At 41.7% G+C, this 18,489-nt stretch overlaps 1 protein-coding gene across 3 annotated transcripts in view; it reads right to left on the bottom strand.

Annotated features, from left to right (window-relative positions):
- dennd1b (DENN/MADD domain containing 1B) overlaps positions 1 to 18,489 on the bottom strand; it is a 106,993-nt gene that overhangs the window by 33,953 nt on the left and 54,551 nt on the right. For all 3 annotated transcript variants that reach the window (XM_023269876.3, XM_035947978.2, XM_023269878.3), the window contains 5 exons: positions 17,463 to 17,516; positions 16,753 to 16,863; positions 9,028 to 9,128; positions 6,718 to 6,763; positions 5,124 to 5,225 (listed from right to left, as the gene is read on the bottom strand). In XM_023269876.3, the coding sequence (XP_023125644.2) occupies positions 5,124 to 5,225; positions 6,718 to 6,763; positions 9,028 to 9,128; positions 16,753 to 16,863; positions 17,463 to 17,516 (414 nt within the window). The remainder of the gene's footprint in view (positions 1 to 5,123; positions 5,226 to 6,717; positions 6,764 to 9,027; positions 9,129 to 16,752; positions 16,864 to 17,462; positions 17,517 to 18,489) is intronic.

The raw sequence follows: 18,489 nt of genomic DNA, 5'->3' as shown, positions 1-18,489 counted from the left end.
TTCTGTCCAGGGAAAGAAAGCCATGGGGATGCAATTAAAGAACTACAAAGAAAAAAAATAGTTATGAAAATCTCCCACTTTCTTTTGATGTGCTGCAGTCTGAACTGTACATACACACACACACACACACACAAATCTGAACAAAGACACACAAAGAACCGACATATACTCACACATGCACACACATACAAGTACACAAAGAGCATGCAACTTGGAATCTATGAAATTCATTCACTCAATTAAAAATAAATATTAGATAGCTTGTGATTTTTTTTTTAAATTAACCTCTATTTTCTAACCATGAAACTGCACAATGATAGGAATTATTACTTAAGCTGGTGGGGTGGAGTCGACTACAATTACTTATAACTAACCAAATAAGACTACTAGTCTTTAGGTGTTATTTCAAAAATAACTTCACTGAATATTAAAATAGCAATACAATGAGATGAAATAAATATGTAAAAATGAGGATTAACTAGAACAGATAGACTATTAAAGCACAAAGTGTATAATTCTTAGTCATTCGGTATGTTGATCTGTTGTTAAGTACATGCAATGCAACAATTTAGTCAGGCAAAATGAAAAAAGTGAGAAAGCAAAGGGTAGAAAAAAAGGGTGTGTGTGTGTTTTAATAGGGCTATCTCACTGCCATGAGATTCTCCCTGGTGTGGGGTTACTTTGTCAAGCTGACCTCTTATAGCAGCTGAGCGGCTGAGTTTTGCATACATAATTAACTACAGCTAAATGTCATCTCTCACTTCAATAACTAACGCAGTGGGTGATGCTGCTCTCCCTTTTTGACTTCTACTCCAGAGTGAACCGCCGGCACAACGACTATGTGAAAATGAAGTGCAGCTTTTAAACTCCACATGAGTAAATGAAGGGCTGCTAACACCGCAGAGAGCGTGTATGCACAGTTCAGCACCATTTAAAACAATCGTAACCTGTAAAATAAAGCTTCAAATGAGCAGATACTGACTTTTGCAGCTGCTAAAATACAGACGCAACAACAACAGCAACAGCAACAAAATCCAATACTTTGCTTGGAGCTTGTTATTTTATGGTGTAGATGCCAAGACCGTTTCTGGTAAAGTACAGTATGTAACTAAGGTGGAGCAACCGCCTTCCCAGCACTGAGCGACCATGTACTTAGTAAAGCATACGAGGGGCTTTACTGTAGGTGGCTCCGTTGCACTGGGAAGACATCAGTAAATTGAAACACAGTTGGCTTTATCTAAACAGAACAATTGGGGGAATCTGGTGGACAAACCAAAATATCTGTGAGTAGCAAAAGTTTCCTCCTGAACTAGATCTGAATGTCACTGACGAGCATTCCTGGCCGACGACGTGTAGGTGTCTCTGTGTGTGTCTGTGCATCTGTGTGTGAGTGTTGCCTGCTGTCGACTGTACTCTGCTGTAGATGATGATGTAGATGTTGTTTTCTGGAAGCGTCGGAAACTGAACACCAAATTAAAGCCGCGATGTTTGATTAAGTGTGCCAGGTGATCTCAGGAGAGGCATGCAGACACAACCTCAACCCCCTCATTCATTTGTAAACCTCCAAATGCAGGCTTGAAATACAGGAAGTAGGAGTGTATGCTGTAAATTCCCCCCTTGATTGGGAATACAAATGATCAAATGTACGAGGGCTAGGAATGTATGGGTACACGGTGTCAGCAAAGTAGCGAGCGGCAGAGAGGAGGAGAATAGAAGGAATTAGGCTGTGATGTGAGAGAGAGCATCTGAAAATAAAGATGTAAGCTGCATTGTAGCACCTCACCTTGAATATGTGGCACAGAAAGAATAATACATGAAAAAAATTCCTCTGTCATTGGTTTGAGATCAATTGCCAGGATCAAATAAAAGACCGATTCAGTCATACACTGTTTGTTTTCAGAATTAACAGAAGCCTAATTTGCTATTCTTGGATACTTTTAATGACTAGCGAGGTAAACAGCTTCACCAACCAAAAGCCAATTATAACTTTATCAGCACAATCGCTGTGTGGAAGAAGAACTGTGGATCTCAGAAAAGGAAACAAAAATACCTTGATCTTTCAGGGAAAAACTACCGTTTTTTTTTCCAATTTTTTTTTATTAAATCAAATATTCCTTTTCAGCGTGCTTGTCAACACATTGATTTTACTGACACAAGCATAGTCTCTCGGAGATTAACATTAATGTGTAAAACTATTGAAACTTTCACTTTAACTTGAGCAATCCTAAAATATGCGAATCCCTGCTAAGACACAATATGCAAAATTTAAAAAAAGGTTTTGTTTGTCTAACAATATCACTGTGTTTATTTAAAATAACAGCCAAAACAAAGTTTAAAAAAATAACTCCAATATAGCAACAAAAAAGTTTCTTGATCTGCACTGTTGTTCATACAAAGATACCAAGATATACTGAATAAAATACGATATATTTAAACTGACATTTAATAAATAATATATATGGTATAAATATAAAATGAATTAATTAAAAACAGTGATGGTATTAATTTATTTTCAATGTCAATGTATTTAGAAAGACAAATCCCGAACAAAACACAGTTAATTTTGGACCTTTGATTCATTTGACATTTCCAATTTAAAAAATGTCAAAAGTGACGCTGAAAAGATTGTGGCATCCTTTTGTGACCCGTTACTAATTACTCTCTTATACAGATCTATCCTTCTTTTGCGAAACGGAACCGCTACTGGCGTGGTAGCATTTGTAATTGTCAATAAATCTAAAATATTATGTGTGAAATTGCAGGCAGAGACTGTTAAGGGGCGGGCACTAGTGCAGTTGGAGTAGGGGTCCTGTCTGGAAGAGGACGGCTAATTCAGGACAACTGTGAACTCTGAACCTGCTAAAAGCACGGCCACTGGTCAGCCGAGCCCCGTAATAGAGTCCACATGTGCTCACAGTCTGCATTGCCATAATTAGATGGATCTCTAAAGGTTTGCTTAAATCAACATCAGAGTGCTTTGTTTTCCCTCTTAGTCAGACTTGAAATACGCACAAAAATTGCCTGTGGCCTTTACCTTTTAATCCACTTCATGCCTTATATATTCACACAAAGTGATGCTTGGCTTTTTAAGTGAGAATAATCACTACTTCATGGGTCTCAGGGCTTTGGTTTCACACTGAATAAAGCCTGAGTGTTAAGTATCCAGTGTTACAGCGAGAATTAGAGAGAAATGAAGAGTGGTTTTAATATCTCAGAAACAATGTGCGGCAGCTCAGCCCAGGCAGAGAATTGCTCAGCATTAATCAAGATTTCAGATCTCAGTTCGACAAACGGCACAATGCCTCAAACATCTTCTTGTGTGTAAACACAAACATCAAATGCCATGTGGCATGTCCTCATCACTAACAAGCAAACTAACAAGAGACCTGGAATTCCACTCAATTAGTACCTGCATGCTTTGTTATTAATCTGTTAGCCTCTGTGAAAAGATAAGAGGAGACAGGAGGGAAAAAATGAATAGGAATAAAAACAACAACAATTTGTTACAATAAATATATTAATGCCAGTGAAGTTTCTGTTTCAGGTGGTGTAATTTGACATGATATGCAGGCTATGTTCTGTCATTAGTCAGGAAAATGGTGAGTAGGGGATCAAAGCAAGAAGGCTCTGAGCCTGCCACTTAATTTATCACATAGCAAAGACAAAGGCTTTTCTCTCTACTTCTGTCGCTTTTCAAAAGCCCTGACTCTTTTTTATGACAAACTCCGTTTGCAATTTAATTTAGGGCTTCAGTCCCTAGGTGCAGAAAAGCAAGCAGGCAGGAAGTGAGAAGAAGGTACTGTAGCCAGACAGGCACGCAGGCAAAGCATGAGAAGCAAACAGCGGGTGCAAGAAACGTCCAGGCTGGTGGGAAGTGCTGCGAGAGAGAGACAAGAAGGCAGACAGGTGCCATGAAACTCGAGCAGTCAGGCAAGCAATGAGGCAGGCAGGCGGCAAACAGGCTAGAAAGTTGGCAGGAAATGGTATAAACTGTAGAAAGGATCGTACTATCGCACATAGTAAAGAGGCATTCATATACGCTTGCAGTCATCGCAGGATGATCAGCGCTAAATCAGGAGAACCAGAGAAGTGTGGGAGTGTGAGCAGGTCGGGAGTCTGCTGGGCAGTGGATTGAATTATGTACTGCTGGCGGGGCAGGAGTCCGGTAGGCGGTGGAACCTGAGTATATAGTGTTAGCAGTGTGGGTAATAGTGCGTCCACAGCCTCAGCGGGGCCTCGGTGCCTCACAGAGGAGCTTTAATACACACACCGTGAAGAATAGCTAAACAAACAGATTCCTGCTTCGACAAAGACAGGGAAGACAACCATGTGTGTTGTTCTCTATGTTTGTGGGGGTGTGTGTGCGAATGTGTGTAAATGTGTGAGTGACCCTGACGCCATGGTGATGCTTCCCGTAGCACTGACCGGCGTCAGTGCTCCATTAATTAAAGAGACGATGTGCTGGCAGGTGGCTTCACTGCCCACACTGGTAATTGGCCCCTTTCTTCCCACTCTCTCCCCCTACAAAATCACCCATCTCTGCCTTTTCTTTTCTTTTCTCTGCCTTGTTCCCTCCTCCTATCTCTCATCTCAGAAACGTGCCAGTGGGCAGGCAGAAATGCAAGACTTTGTGAAATAATGATTAGAATGGATGGAGATGAAGGGAAGGGAGTTTCACATTTTCCCACAAGCCTCTGATGGTCGGGGAATGCTGTTTGCCTTCAAGCGTCATACGACGCGACGGGAGTTTACTTTAGACAGCCACAATCTGAGGAGCCAGTACTGCAGTCATTAATGATGTGGGGAGGGGACAGAGCTATACTTTGACAAGTTTCTGGATGTGTATGTGCTTTTTTTCTCTCTCTCTCTCTGTGTGTGTGTGTGTGTGTGTGTGTGTGTGTGTGTGTGTGTGTGTGTGTGTGTGTGTGTGTGTGTGTGTGTGTGTGTGTGGGTGTGTGTGTGTGTGCACGTGTGTTGGTGCACGCATATGTGTGCTCAAATGTGAGTGTGAGATTATGTTGGAGGACAAGACTGAGAAAAAAGAAAAATTAACCTTGTGTGTGTTATGTGTAATGAGGAAAAAAAGGCTTAGAAGCTCTGAAAAGTGTGTGCGTGTGTCTCACCACATCACTGGGCAGGTTGTGCAGGTCATCAAAAGGACTCTCCAGGGTGTTTGTGTCCACATTCAGAATGACCACATCCTCCAGCGATCGACTGCGCACTCTCTAAAAGAGAAATTGTAAAGCCTTATTAAAAGCTGCACAGACACAGTCACTGAAATTCAAAACAATTCTGATCGCTACCTTAAAATACCGGAGAACTATGAATATGCCCAACGCAGATGAAGTTCTTATCATAAAAAAAAAAAAACAATTTTAAAAAAGTATTTTTGCATTATCAATTTATTCTTAATTAAATGTAAACAGGACCGATTTTATATAATTGCTTGTGACACCACAAAGCAATTCATTATTTTACTGTTTTATAATCATTATTGCACTGGTAATTTTTTCTGTATTTGATGTTTTTAAATATAATGAAGACTCAAGACACATCACTTGGTTTATTATTAAATCATGAAATCAAGATTTTAGAACCATGGTTTGGCCCAGGTGTGTTTCCTTGGAGACAAAGTCATTTCTTTCCTGAAGCTCCAGGAACAAGAAAATACAGCAGCCACATTTAAAGCCACACTGTTATCACATGCCTTTACGATTAAGGATGAAAAATGGCGCGTAGAAAAAAAAATTAGAACATCTTTACTGTAACACACACAGACACGCGCTCATAAAATGAAGAATGGCACTGAGAGGAAACATTTGGACTGCGCAAACATTTTCCACAGTACCAAAACCTCATGCATCAACAACAACACAGTGATGCTGTGCTGTGCTGTGTGCATCCTGATGGCGACAAATTCAACAATTATTTCAGTGTGCTGCAGGATGCAGGCAGGTGTGGGGGGGTGGGGGCAGCATAGTGTGTGAATTTCTAGTTTGTCACTTTTGTGACAGCCTGTGCAGTGGAGGCTCACATGCTGATCTGGACTAATTATGTAGTGGCGGAAAGAAGGTCTGTCACGGATGCAGAGTGTGATAAATACTGCCACTGCCGCAACTGTCAGACAAATATCACACACACACACACACACAAACACATATGTGCATTACAACATATGCATTTGCACAACTACACACACACACACAAACACTTACATACTAACACTTACACACAAGTGTAAATGTGTGCGTTCTTGTGACATGCATTCACACACAACAGCAGTGCTGGTGATGGGTTGCCCCCCAACCAACACAAGGTTTAACAAGGAAGTAGAAAAGCTCTTTGTCTGCAGATGCTTTTCCTGGCTTTCTCTGTGTCTTTTGTACTTCTGGTTAAGTATGCACACAGGCAATAGATGGAGTTAAAGAGGAAAAAGATTACACTCATTTTTGTGTCTGTTGCCTGTGTCAAAAAATTACTGAAATTCTTTTTTTTTGGTTTGTTTGTTTTAATTAAGAGCATAATTCACCAAACCGGGTGCAGCATTAGTGGACCATGTATTTAGAGGATAAATAGGAATTATAAATATATAGTGCAACGCAGCATCCTCCCTCAGTGTAAAGTACATGAACTAAAAGGTTTTACATTATGTATAATTATACACATTTATGATGTGCATTTATATGCATATACGTACCCGCAGACTTACTAACATACCTCTAGCAGACTAAGGTGAACTCCCACAAAGTATGGCATGGGGGCACTGTGGATGGAGAGAATAAAACAAAGCTGTGAGTAATGTCAGTATCACATGGTTACATGCAGTAAATAAATATTTATGAAAGCTACTGTAACGCTGACACATTCTTTAAAAAACAGATTTATCAATGTACAGAAATGTTTTTCATAACTATCTTGATATCCTAATCTTTCATGTTATTTAGCAAATGCAAGCTACCAAAATACTCAGATTTTTGAATGTGAGGATTCGTGGTTTTTCTCTGTATTGTACAATTTAAAATTGAAATAGTTTAACATTTATAATTGTTAGACCTAAAAAAATAGAAATTTCACAGAAAAACTGGTAAGAAAAAATTAAAATATTCATTGGATCATTACAAAATAAATGCCACTAAACCTAAAAATGATAAACAGCTTAAACTATTACAAATGATACAGCTGGAAATTACACAAAAACTATGGTAATGTAACAGATGTGGTCTGGATATACAGAAAAGGATCAGAAGTGTGTATTTTAATGTAGCTGTGCATGTCATAACATGATTAGAACATCCATATGTTGTAATGCAATTCAAAATGATTTTCTCAAGAACTCCCATGACTGTGAAACATTAGATTACCTGATGTGTGTTCCAAGGCAAGCAAACTGAGCTGCTGCTACTGGATTCATTTTTAAAACCAGGTACAAATGTGAACAAATGTTTTTTCCTGCCTCTAAGTAGTAGTTTTGCTGTCACTGATTATTGGCTTAAAAAGAGCTTTAAAAAAATTGGGACTATTGTAAGATGTGTAATTTTATTTACCAGAAAGACAGGTGAGTGATACAACACTATTACCTAGAATACTAACTCTAAAGCTTAATTGCAACTGCAATGTCCATTTAATAATAATTGAATAATATAATATTAACAACATCAAAGGCTTCCATTTTTTTTCTCTAACAAGATGTATATTCTGTGATCCTCCTGGTAGATTTGTAAAGAATTAAAATGTTTGGAACACTTTCTAAACAGCTTAAGAGCTGAAGTGTTAAAAGTTTTCTTTCTACTCTGAAAACTATGTTTTGCAGGGTTATTATCATGCCATTCTTATTTTATGTGATATTTATCTTCATTTCCAAAGTCAGTGGAAAGGAAAGATTGAATCATACAGTGTTTCCCATCCAGCAAGATGAATAAAATCAACAAGAACAGTCAAATAATAGAAACCATTTTTATGATGAGGTTTACAGAGGCAGTAATAATTGCATAGTTTTGGGTCAGTGTATTCCTGACCAGAATGATTCAGAAGCCACAGGCTTGTAATCAACTTAAAGTAACAGAAAAACAAACAGCAGGTCTGTAGCTCTGCACTGTAGCTGTTGTACTCTCTATTTTATGAATGCACAGCTCTGAATTTCATCACCATTTACACAAATACGTGCACATACAGCACACTCCAGCATGCTAGAAACTCAGATGTGCTGCACACACGCACACTTGCAGTGCATCTAATATAATTTAGTTATCTAATCGGTGCATGGAGGACACCCCTGTGATTAAATAAGATAATGATGAGTCTTCGCAGAGTGTTGAAAATCACATTTCACTGCCAGTGATGAATAGCTTCTGAAAGCTGATGTGTCTCTCATGGTGAAGCACTGTACTGTAAGAGCTATCCACATGGATTCAACAAAAAAAACTGCTCCTTTTACATAAGCTGACTTCCCCACTGTGTGTTTTTTCTATAAATGTACAGATCTAAAGTTGACCTGAACGCATGTAGATTTGTAGATGAGCAGTTACTTCTGCTCTCCATTCAGTTTCAATCAAGTCCATTCAGATTTGTTGGATTTGCGCTGGATGGCTGGTAATGAACCCCTGAGAGAGCTAAGATGATGAGAGCGTGGTGCTAGTACTGGCATGAAATATGGAGCAAGGTGATCCGGGCTGTTCATTACGTTGAGGAGCCACACAAGAGAAGGAGCACCATAAGAGGACTCGCAAGAACATGAAGAAGGGGTGGGAGAACGTGTGAACATGTGTGGCTGCACTTTTACACAAAGGTTTTAGTGGCACAGCTTGGTGCAGAGCGAGCACACCTGGCATGGTGTGTGTTTACATGTCTACATGTCACGCTTGTATGTGTGTGTTCAGAGGTGACTGGAAAACGAGAGAAAGTGACAGCAGAGGGAATGGGAGGGGGGGTGTAAACGTTCATTATGATGATATTGATGGTGCTCGTGTGTGTGTGTGTGTGTGTGTGTGTGTGTGTGTGTGCGTGTCCTTCAGAGGTGGTCGGCCTTACCAGCAGTAGTCCAGAAGATGCGGGGGCAGCACGGGGATGAAGATGTGCTGCCAGTACATCGGAAAGAGCAAAGCAGCTGCACCGTGGACACATGCAGTTAACTACACAGACAGGGAAAGAGATGAGAGGACAAACTCAACACAACTTTACACAACAACACAAAAACTAAGAAAACTGAAGGTAAAACACCCATTTATGAGCAGAGTTTGTTTGATTTCACCCAAGAAGAGTCCGCGAAATGGAACAGCAACAAGTTAAAAAATAATAATGTATTTGAGCTTAATACAGTGACTTCCTTCTGTTCTTGTTTCTAGTAAACGTCTCATTTAACTATGTTTCTATAGAGAACCACAGTTTTGTTTCCTTCTAAACAATATCCTGTTGAATAAAAAAAGTCTTAACAAGCCTTCTGCTGTGGTGATGCCTTGTGTTGATGTGTCAAAGTCCTACGTGTTTGATTTCATCGAGTTATCATTGCCAAACATGCAATTAGCCTTTTTCCTTGCTTACAAATAAAAGCTACAGAAAAAACATTGTACACTGACATGTCTGGTGCTACGGTTGTGATGAACATATGACCTGCAAGTTATTGTTGGAGGAAGAGAAGAACAAGCTGAAAGCTGAAGATCAAGCAGCTGACAGAAGCTTGTCTTCAACCTCGTGACAGAGAAACAACAGAGGAGAAAAATTGATGTGAAAGGAAAACTATAGAAAAGATCGACCTAAAGAAAGGTAACACTTGCTTTACACACAGAGAGGGTGTATGCAGTGTTGTCCTCTCCATTGATTTATTTGTGGTGGGTCAATACAGCAAAAATATTGCCACTATTGCATGTGATGTCACAAAATTTAATCATAAAATAATCTCAAGTACTGCCTCTGACTTGTTTAGAACATAGAAATGAGAGGAAATACTCAGGGTTCATAATTAACTGCTTTTTAAATCAATGTCAGTATGTAGGGATTGTGCTGTGACCTGCACAAAAGCAACAAAAGAAAGCCAAAACAGTACTGACAGTCGCCATGAAAATCAAAATTACCCCAACCACTGTGACTAAGGAATTAAAGGGAAAATATGGAATAATTAACCTCTTTTTTAACAAATAATGAGAAGCAATCACGTGTAGATGACATTGCTTTTCAAAGACGCTTTTTACATTGTCAAGCCAATATTACACACAGAATTAAAGTCAGTCTTCCATTGTCTTAAAGCAAGCATCCCCCTCTTGACATCCCATCTCATGAAAACCCAGCTATAGTAATGACCTGCTGCGTGCGCGCACACACACACACACACACACGCACGTACACACACACACACACACACACACACACACACACACACACACACACAGACACAGACATACACACACAGCAGGAGAAAGAGGCGTTAGCTCATCCCCCAGATTAAAATAACATGATTAAATATGGAAAGAGAACAGAGGTCTGAGGGGCTCCTGCGGGACTTCATTAGGGCAAATTGCCAAAGAATGAAACATGAGTTAGCCAAGAGAGACTGCGGGCTAGGCCAATACCGCCGGGACCCCGGAGCAGCAGCCGCTGTTATACTGCTGCAGCTTCACAGTCAATGTGTGAAGCGGACACACACTATCACACACACGCACAACTACCAGGAGACCCCCTGCTCACTGACACACACAGTGTCACAATTGACCGGCCAAAAGCGGGTGAGCTTGGTGGCTGAAAACCACCGCTGAAAGAAAAAGAGGCCCCCACCCCTCTGAATCCACCCAAAGATCAAGCCTGGACATCTGAATAAGCTCAAAATAAAAAGTGTGTGTGTTTGTGTTCATGTGCCTCCCTCCTTGCATGTTTGTTTTAACTGCATTCATTTTTCATATCGGCCAGTCAAAAAAAAAAAAAAAAGAAATGATCTTTTTATTGTCTTTGTGCAATCTCTCATACACTCAGTCCCACAATAGTTAGGACTTAATCAACATTTAATTGGTGTCTTGCTCTGTGTATCTGCATATGCATATTTCTGCTGCCTGCTGTCTTCAAATAAAACACAACAATGCCACGCTCCTGTCAGGATTAATTCCCTGGCAAAGAGTTTGTTTTTTTGTTAATTCTGAAAATAAATCAATGCTATGAATATTAATGTGTGAAAGTGAAGCACTTGGTGGAAAAGCGACTATCAAAACCATCACACCCTTCTCCCTCTTCCAAAGCGATGATAGTATGGGGCCATTAAATTGTGATGAAGAGAGGTCACCGATCTGACTGCGCTCAAACATACACACATATGTAGACGTGTCAGGCGTGCACGCACACACACACACACACACACACACTAAGTGGAGAGCCAACAGGCTAGTGTATTCCTCCTCTGGGAGTGCGAGACAAGCCCCAGCCATTCACTGGTACCAGGAGGTAATGGCACAGAACACCTCGCTAACCAACGCCAATTATCTCCACCAGGCCTCAAGGTGAGCCCCCCAACTGGCATGATTTACTCGCAGTTTGAAAGTGAAAACAGGAGTCTCTCTGCTTCTCTTCTTCTCGGGCTGGGTGGCTGGCTTGGGGGAGTTGGCCGAGAAGGGAGTCTGAAACTAAGATAATGATTTATAAAGCAAATCTAGATTTCAGTATTCTTTTATTTGCTATCTCCAAAGCGATGGAGGTGGCAGTTTGCCTTAGATAAGCTAACTTGGAGGGAACTCCAGAGGAATAGTTCACATATTTCCTTCTCTGCAAATCCCTGTGTCCTTGTCCAGGTTTTAGAACAAATGAGGCAAAAAGTAAAAGGAAGATAAATTGGGGGGAAAAAAAGAAATCATACCCCTCTTTTTTTCTTCATTTAGAGTGGGGGCTTCACATGAGAGTGGGTCATGAGAGGCTAAGGCTGATAAAATATTTGCCAGGCTGATAAATAATAGATGAGTGGAGCCAAATGGCTTACACGCTCCACAAAAGACCTGGGTGCTTAATATTCCATTCAATGGAGAATCACAGATACAGTCCCCAAGAACAAATACAGGATTAGGTGCTGGGTCCAGTCCTCAGGGACCAGGGCTCTGCCCGGTAATGAGGGGCTGCCTGCCTCTTATACTGTGTGTGTGCGCATATGTGTGTGTGGCTGTGTGTGTTGCCCCTTCCTCTGAGAGAAGCTAACCGATTATACAGCGACAGGCTGCTTCAAAAAGCAGTCAAGGTCTTTGGTTTTGCCCTGAGAGCTTTTTAGTGTGCTGTAGCTGAGACAGATAGTGTCCACACTAACACTGGTTTTCCCAGATCCATTCAATGAGACTAAAGGAAGGACAGACAGAACAGAGAGGGACAAAAAGACGTGAAGACATATGGAGGGGAGGAGGTGAAGGTTGGAGAAGAACGAAGAATGAAGCGAAGAGATAAATCTTGCAATACAACTTTGAAGTGGGTGGCACCAAACCTCAGCTAAGAGGTCACACAGCAGTTTGGTCAATAATGTGGTCTGAATGTGAGTCACTTGCTGTGTCCTTTTTCATACTAAATGGTAATAGTGCAGGCAAGGCACAACAAACTAAATGTCTTAGAATAGGGTTTTTGCAGTTAGTATAAACTTAAAACCTAATGTATAGATTATATATTAGCAGGAGATGGTAGAATTTGTGTGCTACTGAACGTAATCAAACTGAAACTTTGCAATGTCACAACCAACCAAACTTCACAGACAGACAGAATGGCTTTTAAACATTTAATAGTTGTTTTTTCTGTTGTCTTCACAAAGTTGTTTTACCACCATCAAGTGTTTTTAAGACTTTCCAGCTGCATGTAGCTCCCGCCCTTTCCCTTGGTGCTAGACAGTAATGAGAAAAAGTGTTTTTTGTGCATGCACACTTGTTCAGTGCACTGAACAGTGGCACTTCTGCACTGCAAAAACACTGCATACTTAAACTTTGTTTAGAATTCATATAGATGTAATGTAGATTGTTTTTTTTCTACAGCAAAGTAACTGAGGCGGAGACACATTGATTTGCAGAAATAACAAAAACATAAATACATGTTTCCCATGTCCCTCTGCATCCCTGAACATCAATATAAAATTTCAATTGTGAAGTTTCTTTAAACATATGGACGCACCAAGTCTGAGCTCTGCAGAGGTGGTAAGTAAATACAATATTTCCAGCCACAATGACCCTCTCACCTGAGTAACTGGACATGTTAAGGACACACCCAATACACCACACTTACATAGCATTTTACATATAACGGGGCTGTATGATGGTGAATGAGCCCTTCTACAAGATTTATATGATAAACAGTATTACATTGTGTTCTTACCTATTGCACATGTTAAACTGTACTGAGTGTAAAATGCGCAAAAAATAGCAGCTGCTGCAGGCAACGTAATTCAATTTGACAGGAGGAATGGTATCAACGGACTCGCTCTTGACCTCCTCACACCAGCCCTAAACACTCATTTCCCCTTCACTAGTGCTTCTTTCCAACTCTATCCCTATGCACTCTCCAAATTCAATCCTCTCTTCTCCTTTCCCAGCCTCATTTTCATCCCAAGTCTTCATTACTTATTCCGCTTTCCTCCTCTCCTCCTGCCATCCTTCTGTCCATTGCCACCTCTATCTCATTTCTCCTGTTATTTTTTTTACCGTGTTACCCTATCCGTCTCCCCTCCCGTGCACCGAGTAAGTCGCCAATTACCCACGCTCTGCTTTTCCTTGTGTTGACAAACACTGGTGTCAGGCCCACTACAATTGCGAGTGTGCCACAAACAGGTAGGTAGCACACGGAGAAAGAGAGAGCGAGGCCACAACACAGGACAACGCAGGCAACAGCTAATGCCAGGCCTCCCACTCATGCACACACAGCCGCTGACTCTCTCACAGAAAGACATAAGGCATAAGGTACAAACACCTGTGAGTGCAGACGACACACACAAACAGATGCATGTAGTAAAAAAAACAAAACAAAACAAAAACAGCCACTGCATGCCCATGTGCAGCGAAACAACACACACCTTAAGACACATGGCACAGGGCAGAGATAAGTCTATTGAGGACAAGCGGGAGAAGGTGGTGAAGGAGAGGCGGGGGGGGGAGGTTGGGCAGAGGGGAGGAGGGGAGGAGAGGAGGAGAGGAGGATGTCCTGATGTTCTGCAGTTGCCCAACAACAGAGAGACACATTAAGACTCCCAGGAAGAGGGAGGCAAAGTCAGAGAGAAAAGAGAGGTGTAGCCAGAGAGAATGAGAGACAGATGGACAGAAAATAATATGTCAGAGAGAAAGAATAACTAAGATAGAGAGAGAAGAGAGAGGCAGAGAGGAGTTAGGCAACGAGAGGAGAGGAACAACAGAGGAAAAGGCTGGAAACAGAGAGACAGCTGGCACTCTAGGGCACGGTGGATGGATAGCTCCTTGTTAGCATAGGCCTGACAGCCTGATGAGAGGGCTGCTGTCAGCCAGTGCTGGGGCCGGGCTGTGTGAGTTTGGGCGATAGGCAGGGCAGAGCCTGGGCTCGAGAGCTGGGGGGCCTCGGCAGATGAAAGACACAGAGGGTGGTGGGGCGATGGTGGTGGTGGTGGTGGTGGGGGTCCTCCCAACTGACTAGTTAGAGGAAGGGCCGATGCAGTCCTATTATACGGGCCTATGACAAGGCTGCACGCACGGCTGGCTCCCGCCCCTGCGCCACCGCCGACCGGCTTTTTAAAACAGTGGTACCGTTCACCTCTGGTCACGAAACAGCAATAAGTCAACTGACGCATTGTTGTAAGATCATGATTTATTCCTTTGCTTTTGGCTGCTTGCTAGACACGGAAGCCATGTACCGACAGACTGACACGCTGGGTTCACCGGGGGCTTTAACACAGGCAGCACCTAGAGCAGGCAGAATAAATGCAGTATATCGGGGTGTGTGTGTGTGTGTGTGTGTGTGTGTGTGTGTGTGTGTGTGTGTGTGTGTGTGTGTGTCTTTCCTCTTTCTATTCCCTGTTTCTCTCTGCTTGGCTGAAATGCTGGACAGGCGGAGGTGGTGGAAAGCAGCTGGATGGTACTAACGATGTTACTAACAATACCCTCCCTCATACATCTATCTGTGAAAAGCAGACTATAGAAATATTACCTGTCCATCCAGCGACTGCCAACACTCACTTTAACAAACATTTCTGACAAACGCTGACATAAATTACGAATCTCACATCCTTTAAGATATTTGATCACAAGACAGTGGTGGGGATAATGAGTGGGGGCTGCTTTCACTTAAGTATGTATACACTTAGATAGCTGAATTCAAGAATCATGGCAGCCATTTTCACTTGAGCTAGGAGGTCAATCTACCCAACAGCAAAAATAACGCATCACAGGAGCAGTAATAACACTAGGCCTGCTAGTAATCCCAGTGGAGATGTGAAAATACCTTTGTACTACAGTGCCTGACATATATCGCTACCAAACCAAAACACCTCTCCCTGAGGAAGATGGATGGATAGCTGAGTGGATGAAGAACTGCAGAGGATAAAAGGCTTACAGAGGTAAAGGTCTGACGTGGAGGCTCTTAAAATATCCTGTCGGCATATATTTGTTATAAAAACAAGCCGAGATTTGTTTTCGAGCTGGAGAAAACTGTAAATCACAGACAAAAAAAAAAAAAAAAAAAAAAAAAAAATCACCTCCACCCCCTCTTCCTTGTAAAAAGAAAAATACTCTCACCCTTTCGTCTGATAATTTACATCATGTACCGCTTGTGTCACAGCGCTGTGTGCTGCCGAGACCCCGAGCAGAGGTGCCGCTGGTCTGAGGAGCCGAGGGGAGACAGGTGAAATTCTCTAAGGGCTGGGTAATTTTTTTTACAGCTCCTCCCGATTATAGCTCCTGAGGGAGACCTTGGGAGCTGTTTCACCCCTCCAGCACCCAGCTCCACCACGGGCCCCTCCGGCTGTTAAGTGTTCTGCAGACTTGTAGATAGTACACCAGGCCCAGCTACACTACAGATACAGATAGGACGTGGATGACATCACTTCCCTCTCCCATGTCATCTGTCATAAACACTTGGCTCTGCCTCATCAGCTACAAAGATAACAGCGGGAGGATGGAATGAGGAACAGAGGGAGGAAGAGAGGGAGGACGACAGAGATTCCCTTCCTCATACAGGCAGACAGAAGCGACTTTAAATCATGCGAGTGAGTTAAGACATGTAATAACGGATAATTTAAGGCTTTTTTGGGGCATTAATATGTTGCCTTTATGAGACAAACAGTCACAAATAATCCATCTTAGTGTGGATTTCACAACTTGTCAGAGCTTGGCGATGGTGCTGTCTGACTGCAGGGATGGGTGGGGGGTCGGCAGCTCTCTCTGTACATGTAGCGCAGCCATGTCAGATGAATATTCTTATACAATTTAGGGTTTGATATCCCGCTGGAATATTGATGAACGGAATCATGTTCAATCTAGGAAGCGGCAGCCACACTTGGATAGATTTATAGTTTTTGGGGGGTTAATTTGAACTCTGAATTCAATATGAAATCAAAAAGAACAAACTCTGAAACATTTTCTCATATTCTGATTTACATCAACGGCATTTTGTGACAGACAGGTTCACCTCAAGTTGAAATAAATGTTAAAAACCATGTAACACATACATAGGAATCTTCCTTTAAGTAGGTGCAGTATCCCAACTGTTTTTGCATTTATTTTAAGCTTGTGCCTGACAAGTCCGACACAATCACTGACTGCAGCGGAGACAATGACTTGTGTGGAATGGACTCACAGTGCTAAGCTTGCTTGAGGTAATGATGATGCGCCGTTCGTGCAGCATACTGGCGTAGAGCTGGAGCATGTTGTTGATGTCCACAGCCACAAAGTACTCTGTCAGGTTCCTCTGGAGATAGACAGGAACAGAAGGATTTTCAGGTATATAACAAACTGTCCTTGCACAACTTGCTTGCAGTAAAGTGTCAATGCTACAGACTGAGAGTGCCAGAGAGTGCCACAGAGAGACATACAGTACTGACTGAAAAAGGACTTGGACTTCCATCTTTTGGCAGATATTGTTTTTGCAGTAAAAATAAATGGATGAGCATTATGAATTTACACTACATTCATGCTTTTGATCCTTCAATCGTAGACATCTTTAGACAACAGATAATACATCAATCTACGTAAAACTGTGAGGCTGGTGATTGTTTTCATCTGGTGTCCCTTGCCATAAAGATTTGAGCTAAGATTTGAATGCAAAAATCAACAAAGAACATGTGCTCAGTTTGAATCTTCTAATACCCATGCCAATCATTGAACTTCGACATTAAAAGTACAAGCACCACAGGAGATAACACTGAAACAAGAGAATGATGCAATAATTTCAAACGGTGGCAAGTGTATTTGATTAAAAACGATTAGAGGCAGAGATGTTTCCAGAAGAGGGGGATTTCTCTTCATCTCCTTCTGTGTCTTTTTCTTGTGTTTTCCGTGAATACTTACACTCTCAGGGATAGTTGGCAGACCATTGATATCCGGGGCGATGAAGTAGGAGTGCTGCAAAAACACAAACATGAGGGAGAAAGAAGAGGGAAGGTCACAAGTGAAGCATACCACTCACACAGAAGAGAATGAGGGGAAGAGGGGAGAAAAAGGCCGTTCACTTTGTTCTATGATTTATGGCTCATCTTCAGCTCTGTCTATATGAATTGCTGAGCTGGTGTCTGAACTGTGGCAATGCTTTTATCAGGCCTACAGAACAGAGAAAGCTCAATAGCAGCTCAGCTCCCCATAGACACAGACTGGGGTGATGTCTCCGGTGGAAAACGGAGTCTTTATTTAAGCATTAAAAAGGCTTGCGGAGCACCAACACACACACATAAAGGTATACATGCACGTGTGCGTCCACACACTCACACACACGGGTTGTTTAGAGGATCACAGGGCTGCCTGTCTCACTTTGGGAGAGCAGGGCAGGTTCAGTGTTCAGATCAAAGGGGCCTGAGAGAGGTGCTGTTTGGAGGTAGACAAACCACCAAGTGAAACACACTATTGTGTCTCTCACACACACTGCTGTATCCCGAGTACACCTGCGTTTCTCCAGGCCTTCACTCAACCATCTGTTGCAGGTCTCGTTTAAATCCGCTGTAGCAGAGATTCTCTCTCACTGCAAGCACAGTATTTAAAATGAAATGTTAAAATTCATTCACGCTTCTGTGATTTCGGTGTTGTGACAAATGACTCAATAAAATTCATTACATTAAATTCACATCATTAAACAAATCATGTTAGGCTAATACATAGTCAGTGTTTCCTCTAATAGCTGAGAATTTATTTGCGTTGTGGCTGCTGTAGCCGGAAGATTGACATCCAACACTTGAGAGTTGGTTATAAAACGGCACTACCTTAAAGACTTACTGTAAGACTTATTAGGAAACAACCTGCACTTCCAAAGGGTGAAATAATAAATCAGACAAATTAGATCTGCTAAATAAATGACAATAAAAGACAGGGGAACAGTAATACATTA

This window comes from Amphiprion ocellaris, chromosome 2 (genome assembly GCF_022539595.1).
Source record: "Amphiprion ocellaris isolate individual 3 ecotype Okinawa chromosome 2, ASM2253959v1, whole genome shotgun sequence".
In the NCBI taxonomy this organism is placed as follows: Eukaryota; Metazoa; Chordata; class Actinopteri; family Pomacentridae; genus Amphiprion; species Amphiprion ocellaris.
This window is presented reverse-complemented; position numbering and strand designations above follow the sequence as displayed.